Source organism: Paralichthys olivaceus, chromosome 16, assembly GCF_024713975.1.
Source record: "Paralichthys olivaceus isolate ysfri-2021 chromosome 16, ASM2471397v2, whole genome shotgun sequence".
NCBI lineage: Eukaryota > Metazoa > Chordata > Actinopteri > Pleuronectiformes > Paralichthyidae > Paralichthys > Paralichthys olivaceus.
In genome coordinates this window covers 203,996-227,701 of record NC_091108.1, presented here as the reverse complement: position 1 = coordinate 227,701, position 23,706 = coordinate 203,996, and the positions used below count along the sequence as shown (strand labels likewise).

The following is a 23,706-nucleotide window of genomic DNA, read 5'->3' as shown; positions in this document are numbered from 1 at the left end:
CTGAAGCTACAATACTACTGAAGAACAAACCAATATCCTCGGTACAGGTTTGAACTTTTATTGTGAAAGAGAAGAACAGGATGACACAGATGGATGATTGTGTATGGAGGCACACCAGCCTCAAAAACTGTATCATTGGTTCAAATCTGAGAAACAAAGCAGCTGGTGTCATTAAAAAGTCTCCAGAGAACCAGGACCAGACCAAAGTCGACAAGGACGGTTCCTAAATGTGGTGTTTCAAGTCCTAAAGATTCCTACTGGGATTAATAAAACTTCTGATTCTGATTTTTATTGTCCCACAATCATGCACACACAGCACTTCATGCAACATGGGGAACTATGACCTCTGCATTTAACCCATCCGTGTGAACACAGCACACACAGAACACAATACACACAGTGACCACACGGAACAGTAGGCAGCCATGAAGGCTCCGGGGGAGCAATTGGGGGGTTCGGTGCCTTGCTCAAGGGCACACAGGTAGTGCCTAGGCAAACTGGCACCTATCCAACTACCAGTCCACCTTTCACCCTTCGGTCCATGCTGGAGTCATTGTTGGTCTCGCTGCTGCTCTGCTACTGATTGGCTGTAGTCACACTACTTCAAAATCAGGACAATGAAAAGATGATTGACTTCCTGAATTTCAGTCAAACAACCAATTAGTACAAGTTGTTAGTGTTTGTCCAGGTAACATGAGCGGAGTCCTGTCTGGTCTTCATGTCCAGAACCTTCATGGTTTACATTCAGGATTTTAGATTGAGCTCCTCCCACTTGGTTTGAACCGAACATGTGAACCTCCAACACCTGTAAAGTCTGTGCCACCTGTCGACCAATCAAATCAGTATTTTCATTGAGACGCATAGTGACCTCTGAATGTTATGGAGCCACAAATGTGGATTACACAGAAACCTGATTGAGTTCTGCACTTTCAGTCTATAAAATAACAAAGTGCTTCATACATGTTTGATTCATCAATGATCTGGCAAACACACAGAGGGGGAACAAAGTGAGTGAAATGAAGCTGCTCCTTCAGGATCGAACTGACTGACGTTCAAACAACTGAAGTTTTTCCTCATCCTAACGTGATGCTCACATGTGCAGTTGGTTCAGACATGTTTCTGCAGCTGCAGATTCTTGGTGCTTCGTTTCTTCTTTCTTTAAATGATTCCATAGTGATCATCAGTAAACATGCACGTTTTTTTAATGATCATCTTATTCACTCGTTTTAGGAAAAAAATAAATCTGTAAACGCAGCTTTGGATTCAAAGATTAACAAACAAGAGAAAAAACCAGTGAGTGCAAGAAACGAATCATTTTTTAAGAATTTGCAGCTGAATTGACCGATCGGCTCCTTTTCAAAATCAATCAATCAAATGTTGTTTGTACAGCTCATATTCACAAATCACAGTTTGTCTCATAGGGTTAACGAGTTGTGACCTCATCGGTTCTTAACTCAAGAGTAAAACTACTAAAAAACCTTTCAACAGGGAAAAGAACGTAGAGACCTCAGAGACACGTGAGGACCCGTCTCCCAGGACGGACACAAGTGCAGTAGACGCCACGTGTAACTGAGAAGGTCAGACACAGAAGAGTAGCTCCAGCACTGGTTAGAGGAAACAGTTAGAAGCTTGATGGAAGGTGAATGAAGAGAGGAGTTACTGTCAGGAAGTCTCTGAGGAGACATGTTGTTGATCAGTCTGTGATCATCGTCCACCATGGAAATAAAAGCAGCTGAATAGAATCAGGCAGTGATGTCACACTGAGTCAAATCAACAGGTTGGAGTTTTGACTGAAATGGCATCAATGTGTTAGTGTTTTAAAGCATCTTCATGATCTGTCACTGCAGCACCACCTGCTGGAAAACTACAGTAACTAACCTCCAGTTGCATTACACCTGCATGCACCTGTCTCTTCCCTCAGTCTCAGACCTGCATCATTTGTGTTCTCAAAAATCCAGATATTTTCCAAACGGCCGTTCATCCAGTAGGCCTGTGGTCGGTGAACCTCTTCAGGTGGTAGCGCAGCACTCCTTTAGTTTTAAAGGTTTTGCCACAGATGCAGGCATGCGGCCGCTCGCCCGTGTGGTTGAGCTGGTGGACCCGCAGCAGCGAGCTGGTGAAGAAGAACTCTCCGCAGGTGATGCAATAGTGGTTCTTCTCTCCAGTGTGTTTGGATCTCTGGTGGCTCAGCAGCGAGCCTGACGTGATGAAGCTCTGGCCACAGTCCTGGCAGGTGAACGGGCGCTCGCCGGTGTGGATCCTCTCATGGGCCCTCCAGGAGTTGTGGTAGGAGAAGGACTTCTCGCAGTACGAGCAATGATACAGCTTTTCTTTGGTGTGGCTCAGTCTGTGCATCTTCAAGTAGTGAGCAATGGTGAAGCTCTTTCCGCAGTCGTCACAGGAGAACGGCTTCTCACCAATGTGGAACAGCTTGTTGTGGGACTTCAGGTGAGACGACTGAGTGAATCTCTTGCCGCAGGTGATGCACAGAAATGGCCGCTCTCCAGTATGTGTGACCATGTGAGACTTGAGGTGGGGGGACTGGGTGAACCTCTTCCCACACTCGGTGCACTTATAGGGCTTCAGTCCAGTGTGGGTGCGGTTGTGCAGTTTCAGACCCTGGAGGCTGGAGAAACATTTGCCACACTCGGTGCAGTGGTAGGCCCTGAGGTCCTCGTGGGTCCTCTGGTGGCAGTGCAGGCCGCTCTGCAGCTTGAAGCCTTTACCACACGTGGGGCATTTATGTGGCTTCCTGTTGGAGTGAGTCACCTGGTGGAGCTTCAGACTCTGAGGGTTGCTGAACGTCTTAATGCATTTGGGGCAGGACAGCAGCTTCTGGTTCTTGTGCGATTTGCGGTGGAAGTTGAAACCCTGGTAAGAGATGAACATCTTGTCGCAGACATTACAGTGGTAACACTTCTCCCCCTTGTGCAACTCCAGGTGCTCAGTGAGCTCTTCCCGCTCGTCGAAGCCGTCCCCACAGAACCAGCATTTGAAGGGTTTGGTCCCGGAGTGTGTCCTGTGGTGGGTCTTCCAGTCCCTCTTCAGAGCGAAGGTCTGGTCACAGTACGAGCACTGGTACAGTTCCTTGCGATTGTGGATATGCTGATGGATGACAAGGCTCATCAGGGTCGGGTAGGTTTTCCCACACTGCCAGCACTCATTGGGTTTCAGTCCTCCGTGAATCCTCAGGTGAGCCTCCAGGTGAGACTTCTTATAGAAACCTCTGGTACACTCGGAGCAGTAGACCATCTTCCTGCTGCCGGTAATCGTTGAGCAGAGCTGGCTGGGTCTGTGGTCACAGAGCTCAGGGTGATCGTCTGTTGGAAAGGTCAGAAGTCAAGTTACTGCTCCTTCAAGAAGACTCAAGTTATTTCATGATGACAGCTACATGAACAGGACAGTTTTCATTCCACTGTCGACACAATACCCGAGTTATAAAGATGCAACGATTAATTCAAACTCGGCTGCAGGAAAATCAAAATGTTTGAGGGTTAGTTACCCAGAGACAGGAAGTCCCGCCCCTCCAGCCACATTCTACAGTCCGTCAGTTTGACGAGCAGGTTCTTCAGGACGGGATAGGACTGGATCTCCACGTCTGCTTCCGGTTCACTTTTGATTTCAACATTTCCAAACTCTTCAGCTGCGTCCTGGAAAAAAACCGTTTCAGATCTTATTTATCAAACTGACCCGAGTCATCTTCAGATAGTCACATCAACTGATCCGGATCGACTCTGGTTTAATCTGAATTTACTTTTTAACTGAATATTTAGAATTTGTATTACTATGACGTCATCAGTAACCTCGTCTTTCCTCGGTTAGCCTGAGGCTAGCTCAGTTAGCTTTAGCACAGTTAGCTCACTAACCGCTCCGGTGTCGGGCCCTGCGGTTGGAAGACGAGCAGCGAGTCGCTCGGTTCTTTTTACCGGTGAAGCCGCTTTGAGATCCATCCCGCCGGTTCCTCCAGAGGCTGAGACGCTCCGGTCCACAGGTCCAGGGACCGAAGGAGGACAGCCGTACACTGAGGGGCGACTGCAGCGGTGCACTTCCGGGTCAAAGTTCATCACTGCAGCCTGTGGAGGGGCAGCTGATCATTAACACACAGAGAGAGAGACAGAGAGAGAGACACAGAGAGACAGACACAGAGAGAGATACAGAGAGAGACAGGGAGAGAGACACACACACAGAGAGAGAGAGAGAGAGACACAGACACAGAGAGAGATACAGAGAGAGACAGGGAGAGAGACACACACAGAGAGAGAGAGAGAGAGAGACACAGACACAGAGAGAGATACAGAGAGAGACAGGGAGAGAGACACACACACAGAGAGAGAGAGAGAGAGAGAGAGAGAGATACAGAGAGAGACACAGAGAGAGAGAGACAGAGAGAGAGAGACAGACACAGAGAGAGATACAGAGAGAGACAGGGAGAGAGACACACACACAGAGAGACAGAGACAGAGAGAGACCCAGAGAGAGAGAGAGAGACACAGAGAGAGAGAGAGACAGAGACAGAGAGAGAGACACAGAGAGACAGAGACAGAGATACAGAGAGAGAGAGACACAGAGAGAGAGAGAGACAGAGACAGAGAGAGAGACACAGAGAGAGAGAGAGATACAGAGAGAGAGATACAGAGAGACAGACACAGAGAGACAGACAGAGAGACAGACAGAGAGAAAGATACACACACAGAAACAGAGACACACTTGACATATACCTTACTATAACCATTATAACTAAATACCTAAACCTAATACTGACATGTGAATTGTCACATGTTCATCACATCTGTCCAGTCAACAGCAAATGAACTTATAGTTCACAACAAGTAAAGAGTTATTTAATCCTCTCACTGTGGACACAGTCATTTATTTCAACTCTTAAATAACTTTTCTCCTCGTATATCCCTCACATTATTATATTATTTCAACATTTCAGTTGGTTTCATTTAAAATCTGTTTTGTCACTTCCTGTGAGTAACTGACATCAAATGTTTCCTTTGTATGAACTGAAAACATCTTTTCTCAGGACGAGAAACTTTATTAGAATTGCAGAGCACAGAGAACTGTTCTGGAGATGATTAAGTGGTTAGGAAAGGAGATGATTAATTGGTTAGGAAAGGAGATGATCTGGACTCAAGTGTTTTTCACACTGAACAACATCTTCATCTTATTTAATCTCTTTTTAGATTTTAAATCACTTTCTGCCTCTGTGAAAAATAAAGTGTGAACGTTCAGAGTAAACATGACACATTAAATAACACATGAATGTTTCTCAACAGGTCCAGGACATTTTCATCATCATAGTTTAAGGCTCATTATTCCTTCAAACAAAAAACTCAGAGTGTAAAACCCTCCGCTGTCTGAACCAATCAACATTTTAAATCTTTATTTAAACCAGAGGTGGTATGAGGATGGAAATGAGCTCGCTGGCTAGCCCTAGCACATTTACAGAAATGCTGAATCATGTTTCTAAATAAATACATTTCATGGTTCAGAATTCTGTCACCAAGTTGAATCTTTCTCTTCTGCAGTTTAACGTTTTTATAAAGTCAACTAAAACCTGCAGGAGAAACCAAGTATTACAGTTTCTACTGAGCTTCATTACCCAAAAGCTGTGAAACTGAGACTGAATAAGCCGACTCAAAGTCTCATACTGGAGCTTTCAACCCTTTGTTTTCTTCAGCAAAAGGAGCACAGTTAACGGAGCCTGTCCACTGTTCTGGGATCAGATAAACGCTTCGGTCAGTCTTTGTCAGGACGCCCCCACTCTGAGAACACACTGCCTTGCGGGGGCGCTACAATTCGGCCTTTTGTTTACATCATCTCCCAGGCGACAGGGCCTTGCCCACTCCACGAGGTCATCACATACACACATGACAAGGTTTGTTGACACTCACCATCGTGTCGGACTTCTGACATCACAGCTTCATCTTCAGTGGGTCATGGAGGTCACTCTGTCAGAGCCAATCAGAAAGCAGCATTAATGAACAGGTAGAGACTCACCTGTAGGACCCCCCCCCACCCCTGGATCAGAATACGCTTCAGTCCGGTTTCGTCACGGCACCGCCCCTGTGAACGGCCTGCTGAGGGCGGGGCTTCAATCGGCCTTTTATTTCATCACTTCCTTTCCTGAGCCACAGGTAGAAACACACCTGTCCTGGGATCAGAGAATCTTACCTGGGGGGTGGGGTCCACACAATGACTTCAGGTCTGTGCTTCTTGCTGAGGGGAACAAATAACATTGAACATTAAATTCTGTTTTAAACAGGCAATCAACAGAAACCGGATTAACTGATTCAACTCATTACTTAAAACCAATTTTAATCAAAAGTCAAAGGGTGCATTCGGAAAGTCCAAATCATCTCCTTTCCTAACCACTAGTCTCTGACCTCGATGGAATACACCACACGAACAAGGAAAGATGAAGAGCAGAAGCCATAAGGAGTTAGAAAAGGAGTAATGAAAGGAATTAGGAAAGAAGAACCACAGAGCGGAGAAAATCCAACCCCACTTATACTCTGCGTTTTAAAAATAACCTGATTTATAAAAAAAGATTTGCACAAATGTACGATACTCTGTGCTCTGACAGTTTTCTGTTTGAAATAGAAAGACACGTCATTGAAAATGAAAAGAATGAAATGTTGAAATATAATAATGTGAGGAATATACGACAGGAAAACCTTACATAAGGAGAAAAAAACAGCAGCATGAATGAACAGGTAGAGACTCACCTGAACTGGAACAGTTCTGATTTAAACTGGTTCGTATATATTTCTCACATTATTATATTATTAACATTTCAGTTGGTTTCATTTTCAATGTGTTTTGTTATTTAACCACTAAATCATATACTTTCCTAACTCCTTGGCGTTCCTGATGTTTCCTCTGCTAAAGGAGCTCAGTTAGGAAGCATTGAGGCTCCTTTGCTCATCATTCAGAGAACTGAACAGATCTTATTCTGAAACACTTCAGGTCATTTCACTTAGTTATGAAGGTTTCTAAGTAAAATGGACTATTTGAACACTTTCTCAAACAGGAAGTGAAAGTCTCCTGAAAATCAAATGTCACCATTACATTCTAACCCGGAAACAACCAAACAAACTGATCAGTTATTCTTTTTTCTATTCTGTTAAATACAGGCTCGGTTCACCCGTGGTCCACGTGGTCCACATGACTCCAGCTGAGCACATCCTCCAGGGACCGGCTGGTCCAGGGCTGCAGGTTAGCATGTTAGCTTAGCTCAAGGGTCCAGTCCTTCGGTCAGTGAGAAAGCTTCCACTGTTAGCTTTAGCTTTAGCTTATCGTAAGAGTCTCAGACACTGTGCAGAGCACACGTTTTCTTCTTCTACACGAACACATCACAGCGGCGAACCGCCGCCATGATGTCTTCACACCACTGACCAATCACGACAAGGTTCTTGAAGAGCTCATTGACCAATCACAGCGCTTCTTGCTTAAACGTAATGGTGACGAGAGACCGGAAGAAGGGTGAGTTGTAGGAAGTGACGCCCATGACGTAAGTCGCCATCCGTCAATTAACCGAACGAAGAAGAAGCTGATCTTCGTGTTTTTGTCAGAACAAACATCGATGTAAAAGTGTTGAAACTTTGCATTTGATCTTTTAATCATGTTCTATTTGTGTATTTAACAGTGACATAAATATCAGAATTACAACAAACAGGTAAACTTCAGAGTTACCTGTGGACTCGATGAATTCACAAAATGTGCTCTTCATTTATTCGTTTTATTTCCTCTGTCGCCCCCTGGCGGCTCGTTTGTGTGAACATGTTGATTCGTAGTGAAGACGACAGATTGTGACTTAACTGACACATGAAGAATTATCAAACACTTTTATCACCAATGAAATGAACAACATGAAATGAACAAGGACAGTTTGTGTTCTCTCGTGTGATGATGAAGAGGAGGATGACGAGGTGATTCAAATCACGTGAATCATTGAACTGCGGCTGTTGTCTCCACCAATCAGCAGTTTCTGTCTGTGACATCACTGTCAGCTTTGACCCCTGTAATCAGTTCGTATGTTTATAATGAACATAAAGATGTTATTTACATCATGTTGTGGTCAGTTATGAGTTGAAGACGTTTGAAGGGACATTCACAAAAAGATTGTATTGTCTTAACAAGACGGAGGGACAATCTGAAAACATGACACCTCTGGGCGGCCTCTCATAAAAATGTATTAAAATAAATCTCCCACAGTTCACCTGGACTAATGATGTCCAGGTGAACAGCTGATCTGATTGGTCTGAGCTCAACACTGATTCGTGTAAATGATGACTTGATTTTGGTGTTTTTAGATTTTTATTATGAGTTTCTGATGTCATCACTCTGTTGACATCACAGTGTCTGTGATGTCGTCACTCTGAAAAAAAAAGATAGGACAACAAGATAAATTAATGATTTAATAGATTTCTCTCTTCAAAAGCTTTAATCAGACAGACAGGTAAAAGAGCCTACACAAACAAGAATTAAAAAAATAAAAATTAAAGTCCTGGTTCACATTCCATCTCCATGGCAACAGAAACAAAAACAAACATTAGCTCTATGAGCGTCTGCGTCCTCCCGCAGCTTCGAGTCCTGTTCAGCTCTGAGGTCAGAGGTCGCAGAGAGAGCATAGCGAGTGTGCGCCATGCCTGGCTGCTGACATCATCATCAACAGCCAATCAGAGAGCAGCTAGCGGCGGTACACTCCGAAGGCCACCAAGCTGAGGAAGATTGTAACTCCGACCAGTGAGGCGGTGGCCGGGGCGGTGAAGAACTGCCGGTACTGGATCTGACAGTACCACAGCACAGACAGCATGAGAGCCAGCAGCGGGACCATCAGGCTGCCTACGTTCAGAGCCACCGCCACCTGGTCAGCAGGCCGCGGCCCCCCCGCCGCCCCCCGTCCAGCATGCTGGGAGATGTGACAGTGCAGGACGCAGTTGTGGACGAGGTTCAGAGAGGCCAGAGTCTGAGCATCATCCTGAAGCAGCTGACCCTGATAGATTAACCGCACCTGCTGCTCCTGACCCGCAAAGTAGGTCCTGAAAGGTCAGAGGTCAACACATCACTGATCAGGTGACGCAACTTCACCGTCTCACTAAGAGCCAAAACCATGGTGGGTTCTCTCAGTCAACAGGTGTAGAACAGGAAAGGTGAAGGAACTACAGAACAGTCTGATTCTAGGTCCAGGTCTGAGTCGTGGTCTGAGTCGTGGTCTGAGTCCAGGTCTGAGTCCAGGTCTGAGTCCAGGTCGGAGAACTGTTCTGAGTCCAGGTCTGAGAACTGTTCTGAGTCCAGATCTGAGTCCAGGTCTGAGAACTGGTCTGAGTCCAGGTCTGAGTCCAGGTCTGAGTCCAGGTCTGAGTCCAGGTCTGAGTCCAGGTCTGAGTCCAGGTCTGAGTCCAGGTCGGAGAACTGTTCTGAGTCCAGATCTGAGTCCAGGTCTGAGAACTGGTCTGAGTCCAGGTCTGAGTCCAGGTCTGAGTCCAGGTCTGAGTCCAGGTCGGAGAACTGTTCTGAGTCCAGGTCTGAGAACTGTTCTGAGTCCAGGTCTGAGAACTGTTCTGAGTCCAGATCTGAGTCCAGGTCTGAGAACTGGTCTGAGTCCAGGTCTGAGTCCAGGTCTGAGTCCAGGTCTGAGTCCAGGTCTGAGTCCAGGTCTGAGTCCAGGTCTGAGTCCAGGTCGGAGAACTGTTCTGAGTCCAGGTCTGAGAACTGTTCTGAGTCCAGGTCTGAGTCCAGGTCAATAGTAGCAACAGTAAACAATGTTTTAGTAGTGGTAGTATAGTAGTAGTTGCCATAGTTACCGTTTGATGTATCCAATGGTGTCCTGTGGTTTGACCTGAGCGGTTCTCTCTGTGTCGTTAAGAAACTTCAGTCTTACGACCATGTTCCTCTGAGAGGGCGGAGACTCCTCTCCTCCCCCTCTATTCCTCACACCATCGCCTCCGCCCTCCCCCCTCCCTCCACCTCGCTCCTCACCCTTCTCTTCCTGAGGGGAGGCGGTAGGAGCGTCCGTCAGAGAACTGTCACTAACAGAACTTGAGGGTGATGATGAGGAGGTGCTGGCGGTGGGGGGCGTGTCCTGGTGGATGGGTACGGTCCTCGGTGAGGGGGTGGGGTCTGCGGCTGAGGTGAACAGATGTTCTGGGGGATCGGAGGTCTGGGTGGAGATCCAGGCGAGCAGCAGCACCATGAGGAGCAGCAGGGAGCCAAACAGCAGCGTCACTTCGTCTCCTACGCCTTCAATCAGAGCCATCGCCCCCGGCAACGCCCGCTGGGGTCAACACAGTTTACACACCTGTACACAAGGGGCGGGGCTTAGCATCAACACCTCAGGGGGGCTGTGTACAAACTCACTCACTAATTACTGTAGCCTATAGTGACTTCTACAAGTTTTTATACCCCTATTGTGCACTCACTGTTTCCCACAATGCAACATGAAAAGTAGTCTACAACCAATGGTCACTAATCAAGTTATATGAACCATCATGCATTGCGCTTGCAGCAGAGAAATGAAAGGACAGAGAGCAGCATCAGCCCGATCATGTAAATATGAGCAGAGCAACAAGTTTATTTCTAAATTTGAGATGATGATCTTTCAACATGTAAAATAAAAAGTACATTTAAAATGTTTTATGGTATTTTCTACTGGCCAAAGTTATTGTTATTGTACGTCATAATACTACAACGACCTGAGAAAATGATCAGAGCAGTGGCTGAAAGTGTTTTTTTCTTTTTCTGATGAGCTCAGTTTATATTTCTCTGTAGAGAAGTTACTATATATGAAGTAGTGGTAGTAGTGTTAGAGTAGTGATTTCACCTCTTCAAACAGAAAGAAACAAACTTTACCCCCACCTGTGAAGCTGTACCCACCTGTAAACACCTGTGAACCTGTAAACACCTGTGAACCTGTACCCACCTGTGAACCTGTACCCACCTGTGCCATTCTGCTGTTTTGTGGTCCATCTTTTAAACATGGCCCATTGTCTGTGGCTCTGAGCTAAATATGACGTATTTTCCAAATAGGAGTTTATTTTATTGTGCAATTATAATATTAGTAAAATACCAATCAAACTGTGAAACTTCCTGAAGCAGATACTTTTGAATTGGTCTCTGCTATTTAAACACAACTTCTCTCCACAAAATGATTACGTCTGGAATAATAAGGACATTCTCTATTCACATAAATCTTTATTTCTTGAAAATCGGTTCAAAATAATATCACAATTTGATCTGAATGGCAGGTTATAGCCTCTCATTTCAGTCAAGGAGTATGTTATTGTATTTGATGCAATTCCTTCAGGAATAAGATGTTTCCTTAGAAGATAGAAACCAGAGATTGAACCCATCCTTCTTCATTACAGATTGGGTTAGGGTTCTTCTCATGTACCTCTGTATTTCATGTGTCGATATGTTGTAGGTCTTCGATTCTGACTTTGATAAATACAATAAAAACAAAACAGAACAACTCGGATCTTATTTCGGGTAGTTCCGGGTCTGACTCGGATTATCTGCTATTGGATCAGTCCGGTTATTGGTGACAGCTCCACTTAAACCCGGGTCAGATCGAACCTGCTGAACCAAACTGATGACTTCAGAACCAAACTCTGAGCTAACTGTCAAACCGGACAAGAAGTTCGCTTAGCTACATGCTAACAGCTAACAGCTGGTTAACGACCGCTCGATCAGAGTCAGTTTGTAGATGAACAAGTTTAAATAAAGATCAAATCAAACTCACAGTTCAGGTGGTGGCGATCACATCACAGTTAGCCTGAAGCTAACCAGGCTAATCTGTCCCCTCACTTCCTGCTTCTTCTTCTTCTTCTTCTGAGCACACTGACGCTCTGCGACCCAATGCTGCCCCCTGCTGGTGTTCTGTTAATTTTCAGATAAGCACACACACAAACTGTCCGATTGATTGTTTGATTGATTGATTGATTGATCGATCAATTAATCGATCGATTCTGCAACATGACGCACGCGCAATAATCGTCCATTATCCAGCTCATCATGATGGAGAGAATGCACCGGATGTTTAAGGTTTGTCCTTCAAAATGAAAGATCAGTAAACAAATCGGCATCTGATTTAACCATAGACTGTATATAAAGAGGATTTAAAACACGACCTTAATTTTTATTTATTTAGTGACAATTTTTTTCTTTAAACCCCAAAATTGAACATTTATAAAATATCATTCATAGATAAAATGCAAATAAATCATGTGACTTTGATACAGTTACAATTAAATACAATTCATCGTCATTCTTCAGACTTCCGTGTTAGTTGACGCTGTGTGTGTGTGTGTGTGTGTGTGTGTTCATTGGATAAACCTCCTTTTTATATTAAATGTGTTTCATTGACTCAACTGGACTAAAGCCCCGCCCCTCCACAGACACACCTGTGGACACTTCCGGGAGACAGGTGTACCGATCACTTGATGTGTTGATTGATCGGTGATTGGATCTGTCCCTCCCCGGCTGTGGGGGAGGGGACCGCTGACAGTGAGCTCAGACCCGGCAGACGGTGCGCTGTCAGCGGGCGGGTCGCCATGTGGATGCGGCTCCTCTGTCGCCTCCAAGCCGCTGATCAGCAGCCACAGGCCGGGGAGGGAGAGCGCAGGAGACGGGACACCTTGGTTCCTCCTCTCGGGGCCTGGAGCCGCTCTCCTCCCCGGGTCCCCGGGTCCCGTGCTGAGTGTGAGCGGCGGTGGAGCATCTGGAGCCGGACTGTTAAATGTGTGTGAAGCTGCTGATTTGAGACATTTTGAATAAAAGCTGTTTGGTGTCTGTGAGTCTGTCGCGGCTCGGGCTCGGCTCTTAGCCCGGCTCTCAGCCGCTGTCTCTGGTTTCATCCTCCGCCTTTGTCCTCATGTTTTCCCCCGGAGTTCCTCCCCCTGCGGCGCTGGGCGGAGTTTCATACCGGACTAGACGCTCCTTCTGTCGGATTCGTTTCGACCTGACTCCCCGGGGTTTACGGCTGAAAAACACACACTTTGAAAGTCCTGAAATAATCCTAACGAGCACCGTGGTGTGCAGCGTGAACCCGGGTTTCTGTCTGAACCGGAAGGTGAGTAGTAAGTTGTGATTTTAAACAGATTTCTCGGGTTTTCTGCTCGTTTGTCCCCGAGTCTCCTGAACATTCATGGCGGCCTCGCAGTGAAGCTTGTTGGGCAGCAGCGACTCTTCCTCCCGCTGAGCGGCGGCTTCATCCGTCACATCGACGAGGTTTAACAATGAAAACACGAAGAACACGAATGAATGTGAAAACAGCACAATCGCTTTTTCATCATTTCACACTTTAGCTCAACAACTCGACTCCGCTGCTTCAATTCAACCGTTTTCTCTTTTTTCACTTTCACTCGTCTTTTCTCGTTAAATCAAACGTGACGTTAGCTCGTGCAGCTCGTGCAGCTCCCCTCGTGCCAGCGGAGCTCATTGCTGCCTCCTGCCGGAGGACAGACGACATCACCGGGCAGCTGGAGGCCCGATGCTTCTCTTCATCGATCACAGTCGAGCTGATCAAATGTTCGAGCTGATCAAATGTTCGAGCTGATCAAATGTTCGATAACGAGTCACAGCGAATTCATACGAAGCTGAGACGAGTCGGTGCCACTGCTCTCTACCGCCCCCTGTGTTCAGTCAGAGAGCAGCTGCTACAAACAAACAGACTTAACACTCACCAAACTAGCTGAACTAATCCTGACTCAAGTTAAGAAGTCCAGCTTGAATTAGCTTGAATTTGAGCCTTAAGCCGGTCCACTAAAAAATTAATTTGGGTCTAATCAAGGCTGGTTCTAACCAGGCTTTAATAAGCCACACTTTAATAAACCACACCTATTAAGCCACACTTTAATAAGCCACGCTTTAATGAACCAGGCTTTAGTAAACCAGACTTTAAATAGCCCAGAATAATCGACTGTAGAAAAGAGGACAGAATGTCCCTGAAAGACAAAAAGCTGTGTGGTGTGTTTTCTGCAGCAGATCAAAAGATGATCATTGAGCTCCGTGAAGAATTCAAACTCATATTTACCAGAAAATGAAACGTGGTAATCAACAGGGCAAAGAGACGCCAGGACAGAAAGTCTCTGACTGAATGTGAGAGTTAGTGCACCAGAAGAGGATTATACGAGCACATGTGAAAAAATGAAGTGATGAGGAGGGAGTGACGCCACAGACAGAAGAGAAGATTCTTAGCACTGATCTCACAGACTCAGCTAAATGTCAGGATTAGCTTTAGAAGCTGCAGAATTGATTTCAAACTGTTTCACATGTGCTGTTAATCTTTCTCCACATTGTTTTCATTGAATAGATGAATTGTCAGATCACTAGAGTCAGACTGGAGATGAAGCTGTATCATATCAGATATGTTTGAAATCACTACATTTACTGTGAAGAGCCCTGAGCTGGTAGTTGTTAAATGATGAGCTAAAATGATTAAAGTGATAGAATGGTGAAATGATCTACTCAACAGTACGATGGGGGGTCTCAGAAGTAAACTTTGTAGCAGCCGAATCCGATGAGGTCATAACTTAAATGACGTCGTTTCCAGTTGAATTTGAATGTCGGGGCTTGTGGACACTTGACGACATCACAGGAGCAGGATGGAGGCGTGTTGTGTTTTTTCTGTTGTTTTACTACATCTCAAGAATCTGTTACTTCAACTGTATCAGAATCGGCTGCCACAAACTTTTGAGGCTCCAGAAGTGTTTAGTGGACTCAACCCCCCCCCCCCCTCCATTTCAGTACTTTTGGGTGAACTATCCCTTTAACAGATGTATCCTGTAGAGACAGTAGAATACATCCCAGCATGGTTCTTCTTCTACTGCCTATTGAAACTGTATATGCACACATTTGACTAGCATCACAGACGCTACAGTATAATCATCACATACCAATTTCCTTCAGTTACATTTAACTGTAACCTTCTATCACCAATCACATTTTATTTGTACAGCCCATATTCACAAATCACAGTTTGTCTCATAGATCTTAACAAGGTGTTATTAATGTCTATCAGGTTTTATCAAGGTGTTATTAATGTTGTATGAATGATTCAAAGCAGAAGTGGAAAAATTTTCCAACAATTTATTGTGTGTGTTTGTTCAGGAGGGAGGGGCCTGCTGCATGATGAACGGCAGCAGCAGCAGTGTATCTGCGTCTCAGAGCTCCAGGGTCAAAAGTGAACAAGGTAACAATCAACCTGACTGTGACCTTTGACCTGTGACCTTGATCACCATCTACACACTTCTGTTGTACACATCCTGCTGTCTGTTTGACGTAAAATGACTGAGACGTTTTTAAAGGAATGTTTTGCATCATTGATCAGTTTCTCAGTAACAGAGTGTCTCTTTGACGACTGACACATCTAGTAGGAACCAATGAGCTAAGAACCACAGACAGAGGGAAAGTGTTGAAGGACGGACCAACAGACTGTGTGTGTATGTGTGTGCGTGTGTACATGCAGATGACTGGAGAAAGGAGGACTGTCTCACTCTGCTGGAGAGGATCCGCAGTCTGCTGCCGGACGTAGATGCCATGAAGTATAAAACCACAGAGTCACACTTTGACTGGGAGAAAGTTTGTTTCGGCAGCTTCACCGGAGACATGTGTCGCCAGAAGTGGCAGAAAGTGTCAACTGAGGTACGGGCGTCGATAAGAGGTCACGACCTCTGAGGTTGTCACTTCAACAGGTTTATTTACAGGTGATTGGATCTGTGTGATTTCTCTTTGGTCTTAAAATGTTCTGTTGAGAACCTCCAGACTAGAACTGTCTTCTGGACTCAAACACTTCAAATTTTTCATGTAGCATTTCCAGTGGAGTACATGACGGGAGTGAAGGTTGGTTCAGCAAATTTAAACAGATGCTGAAGAAAACTGCTGAGTTCACACTTTATTGATTCATTTTGAATTCATTTTCTTTTGATTTACTTTTTCATAACAAGTGTAAAATTGTTCAAATGAACAAGCTCCTATGAAAAATCACTGAACTGTTCATGTGAAGATTTATTTACAGCAAAGAAACAATATTTAGGAACCAAGTGCAAAAACAATAAAGGACCAAGAACAGAACCCTGAGGAACCCATGAGGAAGCTTTGACCTTTTATGTGTTATTGTCAAACGTTCAAATTCTAACGTGTTCTGTTTTCGTTTAGTTTTGTCTTAAGGAAGTTTAATCCTTCACCCATCACATCATTACTGAAACTGTTCCTGTCTTTCAGGTTCGTAAGTACAGAACGATGACAGAGCTCATCGTGGACGCCATCGAGTTTGTGAAGAATCCATACAAAGGAAAGAAACTGAAGGTGAGTGACCATGCACACTACTCACTACAAACAGTAGAATCAGAAACAGTAGAAAAGTGAACACTAAGGTAAACTCTTCTCTTCAGACTCACCCAGATTTCCCTAAAAAACCTCTGACTCCCTACTTTCGCTTCTTCATGGAGAAAAGAGCGAAATATGCTAAAATCCACCCAGAGATGAGCAACTTGGATCTGACCAAGATTCTTTCCAAGAAATACAAAGAGCTGCCTGACAAGAAGAAGGTATGTCGAGTCTCAACGACCAATCACAGCTTAGTCTGATCCACAACTAATACAAACCATTAATAACCATCAAGATTAATAACATTTTCTTTTCCTGCAGCAAAAATACATCGCAGAGTTTCAACGAGAGAAAGAAGAGTTTGAGAAGAACATGGCTCGATTCAAGTACGTTAACTGACCAGTTAATTAACTGTCAGCTAACCTTAATGAGCCTGTTTAACTGTTATGTGTCACTGTAAGACAAAGTGTTGTAACATTAAACCAACCGTAAGAATTGTAGTGTGTGGTGTTAGCATTAGTGTGCTAACGTCAGCTGACCTGCAGGGAGGAGCATCCGGAGCTAATGGAGGAGAGGAAGAAGTCCGATCTGCCAGAGAAACCAAAAACTCCACAACAGCTGTGGTACAACCATGAGAAAAAGACGTACATGAAGCTGCACCCAGAGGTACACACATGCAAATTTTACACAAGTTTGTGTGAAGAAGAACAGGATCTGACGTAAGAGATGGATTTGGATCGTGTTCTGGATCAGAACATTGAAAGACAGCTGCAAAGGAAACATGCTAACTGACATGTGTCATGTTTCAGGTGAGTCAAAAGGAGCTGAAGGAGGCGCTGAGGAGACAGTGGTCACAGCTCTCCGACAAGAGACGACTGAAGTGGATCAGCAAGGCCCTGGAGCTGCAGAAGGACTATGAGGTGCCAGACCAGACCTGAGCCAGACTTAAACCAGACCTGAGCCGGACATAAACCAGACCTGAGCCAGACTTAAACCAGACCTGAGCCAGACTTAAACCAGACCTGAGCCAGACTTAAACCAGACCTGAGCCAGACTTAAACCAGACCTGAGCCAGACATACACCAGACCTGAGCCAGACTTAAACCAGACCTGAGCCAGACTTAAACCAGACCTGAGCCAGACATACACCAGACGTGAGCCGGACATAAACCAGACCTGAGCTGGACTTAAACCAGACCTGAGCCAGACATACACCAGACGTGAGCTGGACATAAACCAGACCTGAGCCGGACATAAACCAGACCTGAGCCAGACATAAACCAGACGTGAGCCGGACATAAACCAGACCTGAGCTGGACATACACCAGACCTGAGCCAGACATACACCAGACGTGAGCCGGACATAAACCAGACCTGAGCCAGACTTAAACCAGACCTGAGCCAGACTTAAACCAGACCTGAGCCAGACATACACCAGACGTGAGCCGGATATAAACCAGACCTGAGCTGGACATACACCAGACCTGAGCCGGACATAAACCAGACCTGAGCCAGACATAAACCAGACGTGAGCTGGACATAAACCAGACCTGAGCCGGACATAGACCAGACCTGAGCCAGACATAAACCAGACCTGAGCCAGACTTAAACCAGACATGAGCCAGACATACACCAGACCTGAGCCAGACATAAACCAGACGTGAGCTGGACATACACCAGACCTGAGCCGGACTTAAACCAGACCTGAACCAAAAGTGTGTGTGTGTGTGTGTGTGTGTGTGTGTGTGTGTGTGTGTAGGACAGTATGAGAGCATATCATGAAGCTCATCCAGATGTGAACTCAGATGATCACGTTCGTTCCGTCCTCACCAAAGCAGAGCGACAACTGAAGGACAAGTTTGATGGCAGACCAACAAAACCACCACCGTGAGTCATCTACAAACAGCAAACACAACAGTAACAACAACAAACAGATCAATAACATGACAAGCTTACTTAATTGAAGTAGTTAGTGTCAATGAACAGTGTTAAATGGTTTATATTGTATACAATATCTAACAGGCTGACAAACACAGCAGAAGCTTGCTGATTTGCTGGTAGGGCTAATTGTGTGTTTTTGGCTAGTAATGGATACTCTCTGTACTGTGCGGAGCTGATGGTGAACATGAAGGACGTCCCCAGCACAGAGCGCATGGTTCTCTGCAGTAAACAGTGGAAAATGATGACGCAAAAAGAGAAAGATATGTTCCAGAAACGCTGTGAGCAGGTCGGTATCAACGTGCTTACGTCACACCAGCTTTTGTGTCATGTGACTGAGAAGTGACCTCATGAGTCTGATCTGTGTCCGACCAGAAAAAGAAGCAGTACGACGTCGACCTGCAGAGGTTTCTGGAGGTACGTCATGTAAACACACAAATCAACTCAGGATTAAATCATTAAAATAAAATGCTTCCATCTGAACAACGACGCACAAACATTAAATATTAACAAAACCAAATTAATTAGTTTTGTGGGGGGAGGGGCTTGTGCTATGGTTAAAAGTGAAACCATGACGACTTGTGATGTCACACTAATGTAAACTCAGAACAGCGGAGGAGCCAATGAAACGATTGGGATTCATAAAGTCATTGTTTGCTCAGAGTCTGCCAGAAGAGGAACGAGACCGCGTCCTAACAGAGGAGAAACTGGGCGGGGGCAAATTGAGTGTGGCTTCCAGCCCTCGCGGAGCCAAGTCTCCGTCTCTCAAGGTCTGAAAACTCTTCTTGTTATTCAATCTTAACTCCTTTAGCTCTGTGACTGTAAGCCAACATGGGGGCGCTGCTTCTCATTTTATTCCAGGATCGGTGTCGGGAGGTGGAGCCAGAATCATGTGTACCTACCAGACCTCTAAAAGAAAGACGGGACGGGAAGAAGACAGCAAAGCTCCCAGAGACGCCAAAAACAGCAGAAGAGATGTGGCAGCACAGTGTGATCGGAGATTATTTAGCAAAATACAGAGTGAGTTTTTGTTTTGTTCATGTTTCATCATCTGAATATATCAAATGTAACAATTTGATGTGGTAATGATGAGAGACGAGTCAACAACCTGCTGCCAACAGCCTAAACCTGCTGCTAACAACTTAACCTGCTGCCAACAGCCTAAACCTGCTGCTAACAACCTAAACCTGATGCTAACAACCTAAACCTGCTGCTAACAGCCTAAACCTGCTGCTAACAACTTAACCTGCTGCTAACAACTTAACCTGCTGCCAACAACCTAAACCTGCTGCTAACAACTTAACCTGCTGCCAACAGCCTAAACCTGCTGCTAACAACTTAACCTGCTGCCAACAACCTAAACCTGCTGCTAACAACTTAACCTGCTGCTAACAACCTAAACCTGCTGCTAACAGCCTAAACCTGCTGCTAACAACTTAACCTGCTGCCAACAACCTAAACCTGCTGCTAACAACTTAACCTGCTGCCAACAACCTAAACCTGCTGCTAACAACTTAACCTGCTGCTAACAACCTAAACCTGCTGCTAACAACTTAACCTGCTGCCAACAACCTAAACCTGATGCTAACAACCTAAACCTGATGCTAACAACCTAAACCTGCTGCTAACAACTTAACCTGCTGCCAACAACCTAAACCTGCTGCTAACAACTTAACCTGCTGCTAACAACTTAACCTGCTGCTAACAACCTAAACCTGATGCTAACAACCTAAACCTGATGCTAACAACCTAAACCTGCTGCTAACAACTTAACCTGCTGCCAACAACCTAAACCTGATGCTAACAACCTAAACCTGCTGCTAACAACTTAACCTGCTGCTAACAACCTAAACCTGATGCTAACAACCTAAACCTGATGCTAACAACCTAAACCTGCTGCTAACAACTTAACCTGCTGCCAACAACCTAAACCTGCTGCTAACAACTTAACCTGCTGCCAACAACCTAAACCTGCTGCTAACAACCTAAACCTGATGCTAACAACCTAAACCTGCTGCTAACAACCTAAACCTGCTGCTAACAACCTAAACCTGATGCTAACAACCTAAACCTGATGCTAACAACCTAAACCTGCTGCTAACAACCTAAACCTGCTGCTAACAACCTAAACCTGATGCTAACAACCTAAACCTGATGCTAACAACCTAAACCTGCTGCTAACAACCTAAACCTGCTGCTAACAGTACGCCACCTACTGGAGCTTCCATTCAATTCAATGTAAACAACCATGTGCAGCACTTTCATTATGAGAAGGGGCAATTTGGTGTTCAGTATTTTGCCCAAGGACACTTCAGCATGTGGAACGGGGAAGACTGGGATCAAACTGCTGACCGCTTGATAAATAATAACCTCCTGGACGTAAACTCTGACTTTCTGCTGCTTCACAATAAAAATTAATTCCACCCTCTGCTGGTCATGTGTTCATCTCTCAGAGCGACCGCAGGAAGGCACAGGCGGCGATGGAGGCAGCTTGGAAGTCGATGGAGAAGAAGGAGAAAATTCCGTGGATCAAGAGGGCGGCAGAGGACCAGAAGCGTTATGAGGTTCAGTACCAACATGTGGTCAGTGAGCCATGCTCCTCCCCCAGCCCTGACCCATCCCATGACGTGATGTTGTGTCATTGACGGTACGTTGGTTGATTTGTGTTGTACTGACTGTTGCTCTCCTGCAGAGGGAGCTGCTGGAGATGAGGGCTCCAGCCACAGGTCAGACTCAGAGGAAACCCAAGTTTGACGGAGAACCAAAGAAACCTCCAGTGTGAGTGATTTAACAGAACGTGACGAGAACATGTAACAGAACATGAGAAATCAACAGATTAAATAACATGAGAAGTTTTGAAACATTTTAAAGACTTAAAATATTAAAACTCGTGTGAATTCGATTTTTTTATTGATTAATAATTATTGATAATAGTCAATAAATTAAACTTCTCACGAGGTTAAATTCGATTCACTGTAGTAAGCCCTGCCCCCTGTCTTCTGTCTCGTCCAATAGGAGCGGGTATCAGATGTTCTCCCAAGAGCTGCTGACCAATGGTGAGCTGAACCACTTCAGTCTGAAGGAGCGGATGGTGGAGATCGGGAAGCGATGGCACAAACTGAGCCAGAGCCAAAAAGACAAGTACAAGAAGCAGGTGGAGGAGCAGCAGGTGGAATACAAGGCTGAGCTGGAGGCCTGGGTCAAGGTACGGCACCACTGCCGCTCCGTGGCCCTGTCACACCGATGACTGACATCATCACAGTCAATAACTTCAAAAACTTGTTTTCCATTTGTTTATTCAGTGTCGATGAAAAGTTTCATCGGTCTTTCTTCTTCTTCTTCAGTCTCTCTCTCCTCAGGATCGAGCCGTCTACAAAGAGTTTTCTTCCTCAGTGAGTTTCTTTCACCTGCTAAGTTCACATAATATTTGTAGAAATGGAGCCTGAGTAACATGACAACTGTGTCCCGTTAGCTGTGATATTAGCACCACTGAAATGTTAATGCTAGCAGCTAATTTAACTAATATTTGGGATATAATCTGTTTTCATTATGTATCATTTATTGATCGATCGAAATTCTGCTAATCCAACATAAGCTAACACATTAGTGGGTTAATTCAGTGTTAAATTAACAAGTGTCATGTCCGTCGAGCATGACCTTTCATGACATCATCAGTGAGGAAAACAATAGAGAATCCTCCATTAATAGTTTTGTGAGGTATAGCATTAGCATGTAAGCTAATGATTGAAATATGAGTCAGTAAAAAACAGGTTTACATGAAAGACTGTTGACTTGAATAATTACTATTATAATGAATTATACAAACAAACGCTAAGTGGCTCCGTGTGTTTTCACTCAGAAATTTCAACATGTTTGTTTGTTGTCAGAAACGTCGCAGCACCACTAAAGCTCGCAGCAGCCCTGGAGCTAAAGTCCATGTGACAGCGAAGGGGAAGGCGGTCAGTTCAAGAGCAACAACACCGGGGGTCAGCGTGGGCAAGAGGCCCATGGCGTACCGAGCTAAGGTAACACAGTACACAACAAGACAACACACACACTACACAAGAAACATCACAATAACACACACTAGGTTTGAGTCACTTTATTGATTGTTGTGTTTGTGTCCGTCCTCCAGCAGGACATGTCCGACACAGACGAGGAGGAAGAGAAAAGTTCGTCTGACTCCGATGAAGACGACGAGACATCAGGAACCACAGACAGCGACGATGACGAGGTGAAAACACGACTGATTGGTCAGAACTGTTATATAATTAATTAATTATTAAAGGGATAATTTGATAATATGAAGTTTCAGAGAGAAAACCTTGTTAGAGCAGAATCCATCTTCAAATATAAGAAGGTGGCTTGATCATTTTGGTACTGATTGAAAAATCCTTTAATTAGTTTATAAAGCTCTACATGGCCTTTTCAGCATGGCTTTCTTGTAGTGTTTTATCTTTATGGCTTTTTAGAATGAACACGTTTTATTTATTAGGACATATTTGTAGTTTTTATTCTTTCTTAAATATCTACTGCATAATCTTTTTATCTTGTTTTGTTATCATTTACCTGACAATAAATGTTTCAATCGCTTGTAAAGCTCTTTGATTGCAATTTAGCCGACACTTTCATCTTAAGCAAGGACGTTGAGGGTTTTAAAGATCTTGACCTTCTATGTAAAGATCCTTGAGATAATGTATATTATGATTTATTAATATATATATATATATATATACAAAGTGTCTAACCCTTAATTAAATCTACAAAAGGCCCTTTAAGCTGTCTCTCAAGCATCATTATTGTGATTCTTTTTCAAACAAGAAAAATTAAATTATCACTAAAATCTGTTGAATTGTGGGTAATTTCTAGAACTGCAACCATTCAGAATCACCATGGCAACCATCTAACACACCCCAACAACCAGCTGGTTATTAAGGAAACCGTTAACTTTGACTTTTGTCTTTTCCTCAGAATGACGATGAGGACGATGAAGATCAAACGTCTTCGGAGGAATCTAGTGACTCTGACTCAGACTAGCTCCGCCTCTTCCCCTCATTGGAGAGGATAGGCTGTGCAGGCCACGGCTCCTCATGTGCCGATCATCCCAGCGGACCAATGAGAATCGGTGACGGAGCCTGACAGAGCGTTTTGTTACTTCTGTTTGTTTTTTATCGAGTGTTTGTTGGTTTTTAACTGATGGACGGTTCAAACAGACAAAGGGGGGGGGGGTGTCAGGTTTGTACAGAGTTTGACAGGCAGAGTGGAGGGGGTGGAGCCTATTGATTGTCATTAGTTACCATTAAGGGAGGAGTCAGTGTTCAGCCTCCTATCAGCTGCCTGCTGCAAAAAAAATTACAAATAAAAATGCACTTTTTCTCATTTTGGATGTTTGATTTCATTTTCACTAAATAACCTGAGACCTGTCACTCACCT

General features: G+C 44.6%; 3 protein-coding genes across 13 annotated transcripts; 1 reads left to right on the top strand and 2 right to left on the bottom strand.

Annotated features, from left to right (window-relative positions):
- Window positions 1-44: 44 nt before the first annotated feature.
- LOC109644847 (oocyte zinc finger protein XlCOF6-like) lies at window positions 45-7,459 on the bottom strand. Of its 8 annotated transcripts, none has more exons than XM_020110307.2 (6): window positions 7,154-7,459; window positions 6,181-6,225; window positions 5,901-5,957; window positions 3,867-4,073; window positions 3,503-3,650; window positions 45-3,320 (listed from the first exon to the last, which is right to left on the bottom strand). In XM_020110307.2, exons 3-6 carry the CDS (start codon window positions 5,901-5,903, stop codon window positions 1,978-1,980), a joined length of 1,701 nt encoding a protein of 566 aa, XP_019965866.2. In that variant the 5' UTR covers window positions 5,904-5,957; window positions 6,181-6,225; window positions 7,154-7,459; the 3' UTR covers window positions 45-1,977. The 8 variants fall into 8 exon arrangements, with proteins under 8 accessions (XP_019965866.2, XP_069367526.1, XP_019965867.2 ...); XM_069511425.1 differs by having other exon boundaries at window positions 3,867-4,087; window positions 7,141-7,421; XM_020110308.2 differs by having other exon boundaries at window positions 7,141-7,421.
- A 953-nt stretch (window positions 7,460-8,412) lies between these two features.
- On the bottom strand, window positions 8,413-12,550 carry tmub1 (transmembrane and ubiquitin-like domain containing 1). Its single transcript, XM_020110305.2, has 4 exons — window positions 12,411-12,550; window positions 11,750-11,886; window positions 9,816-10,309; window positions 8,413-9,050 (listed from the first exon to the last, which is right to left on the bottom strand). Exons 3-4 carry the CDS (start codon window positions 10,265-10,267, stop codon window positions 8,699-8,701), a joined length of 804 nt encoding a protein of 267 aa, XP_019965864.2. The 5' UTR covers window positions 10,268-10,309; window positions 11,750-11,886; window positions 12,411-12,550; the 3' UTR covers window positions 8,413-8,698.
- A 10-nt stretch (window positions 12,551-12,560) lies between these two features.
- On the top strand, window positions 12,561-23,652 carry ubtfl (upstream binding transcription factor, like). Of its 4 annotated transcripts, none has more exons than XM_069511398.1 (21): window positions 12,561-12,747; window positions 12,897-13,078; window positions 15,118-15,199; window positions 15,476-15,651; window positions 16,231-16,314; window positions 16,401-16,556; window positions 16,657-16,721; window positions 16,881-17,001; window positions 17,145-17,255; window positions 18,095-18,222; window positions 18,421-18,562; window positions 18,649-18,690; window positions 18,936-19,043; window positions 19,135-19,293; window positions 20,727-20,837; window positions 20,966-21,051; window positions 21,289-21,478; window positions 21,618-21,665; window positions 22,161-22,298; window positions 22,412-22,507; window positions 23,245-23,652. In XM_069511398.1, the coding sequence occupies exons 1-21, from the start codon at window positions 12,561-12,563 to the stop codon at window positions 23,308-23,310; spliced, it is 2,478 nt and encodes an 825-aa protein (XP_069367499.1). In that variant the 3' UTR covers window positions 23,311-23,652. The 4 variants fall into 4 exon arrangements, with proteins under 4 accessions (XP_069367499.1, XP_069367498.1, XP_069367497.1 ...); XM_069511397.1 differs by having other exon boundaries at window positions 22,409-22,507; XM_069511396.1 differs by having other exon boundaries at window positions 20,727-20,855.
- Window positions 23,653-23,706: the final 54 nt, after the last annotated feature.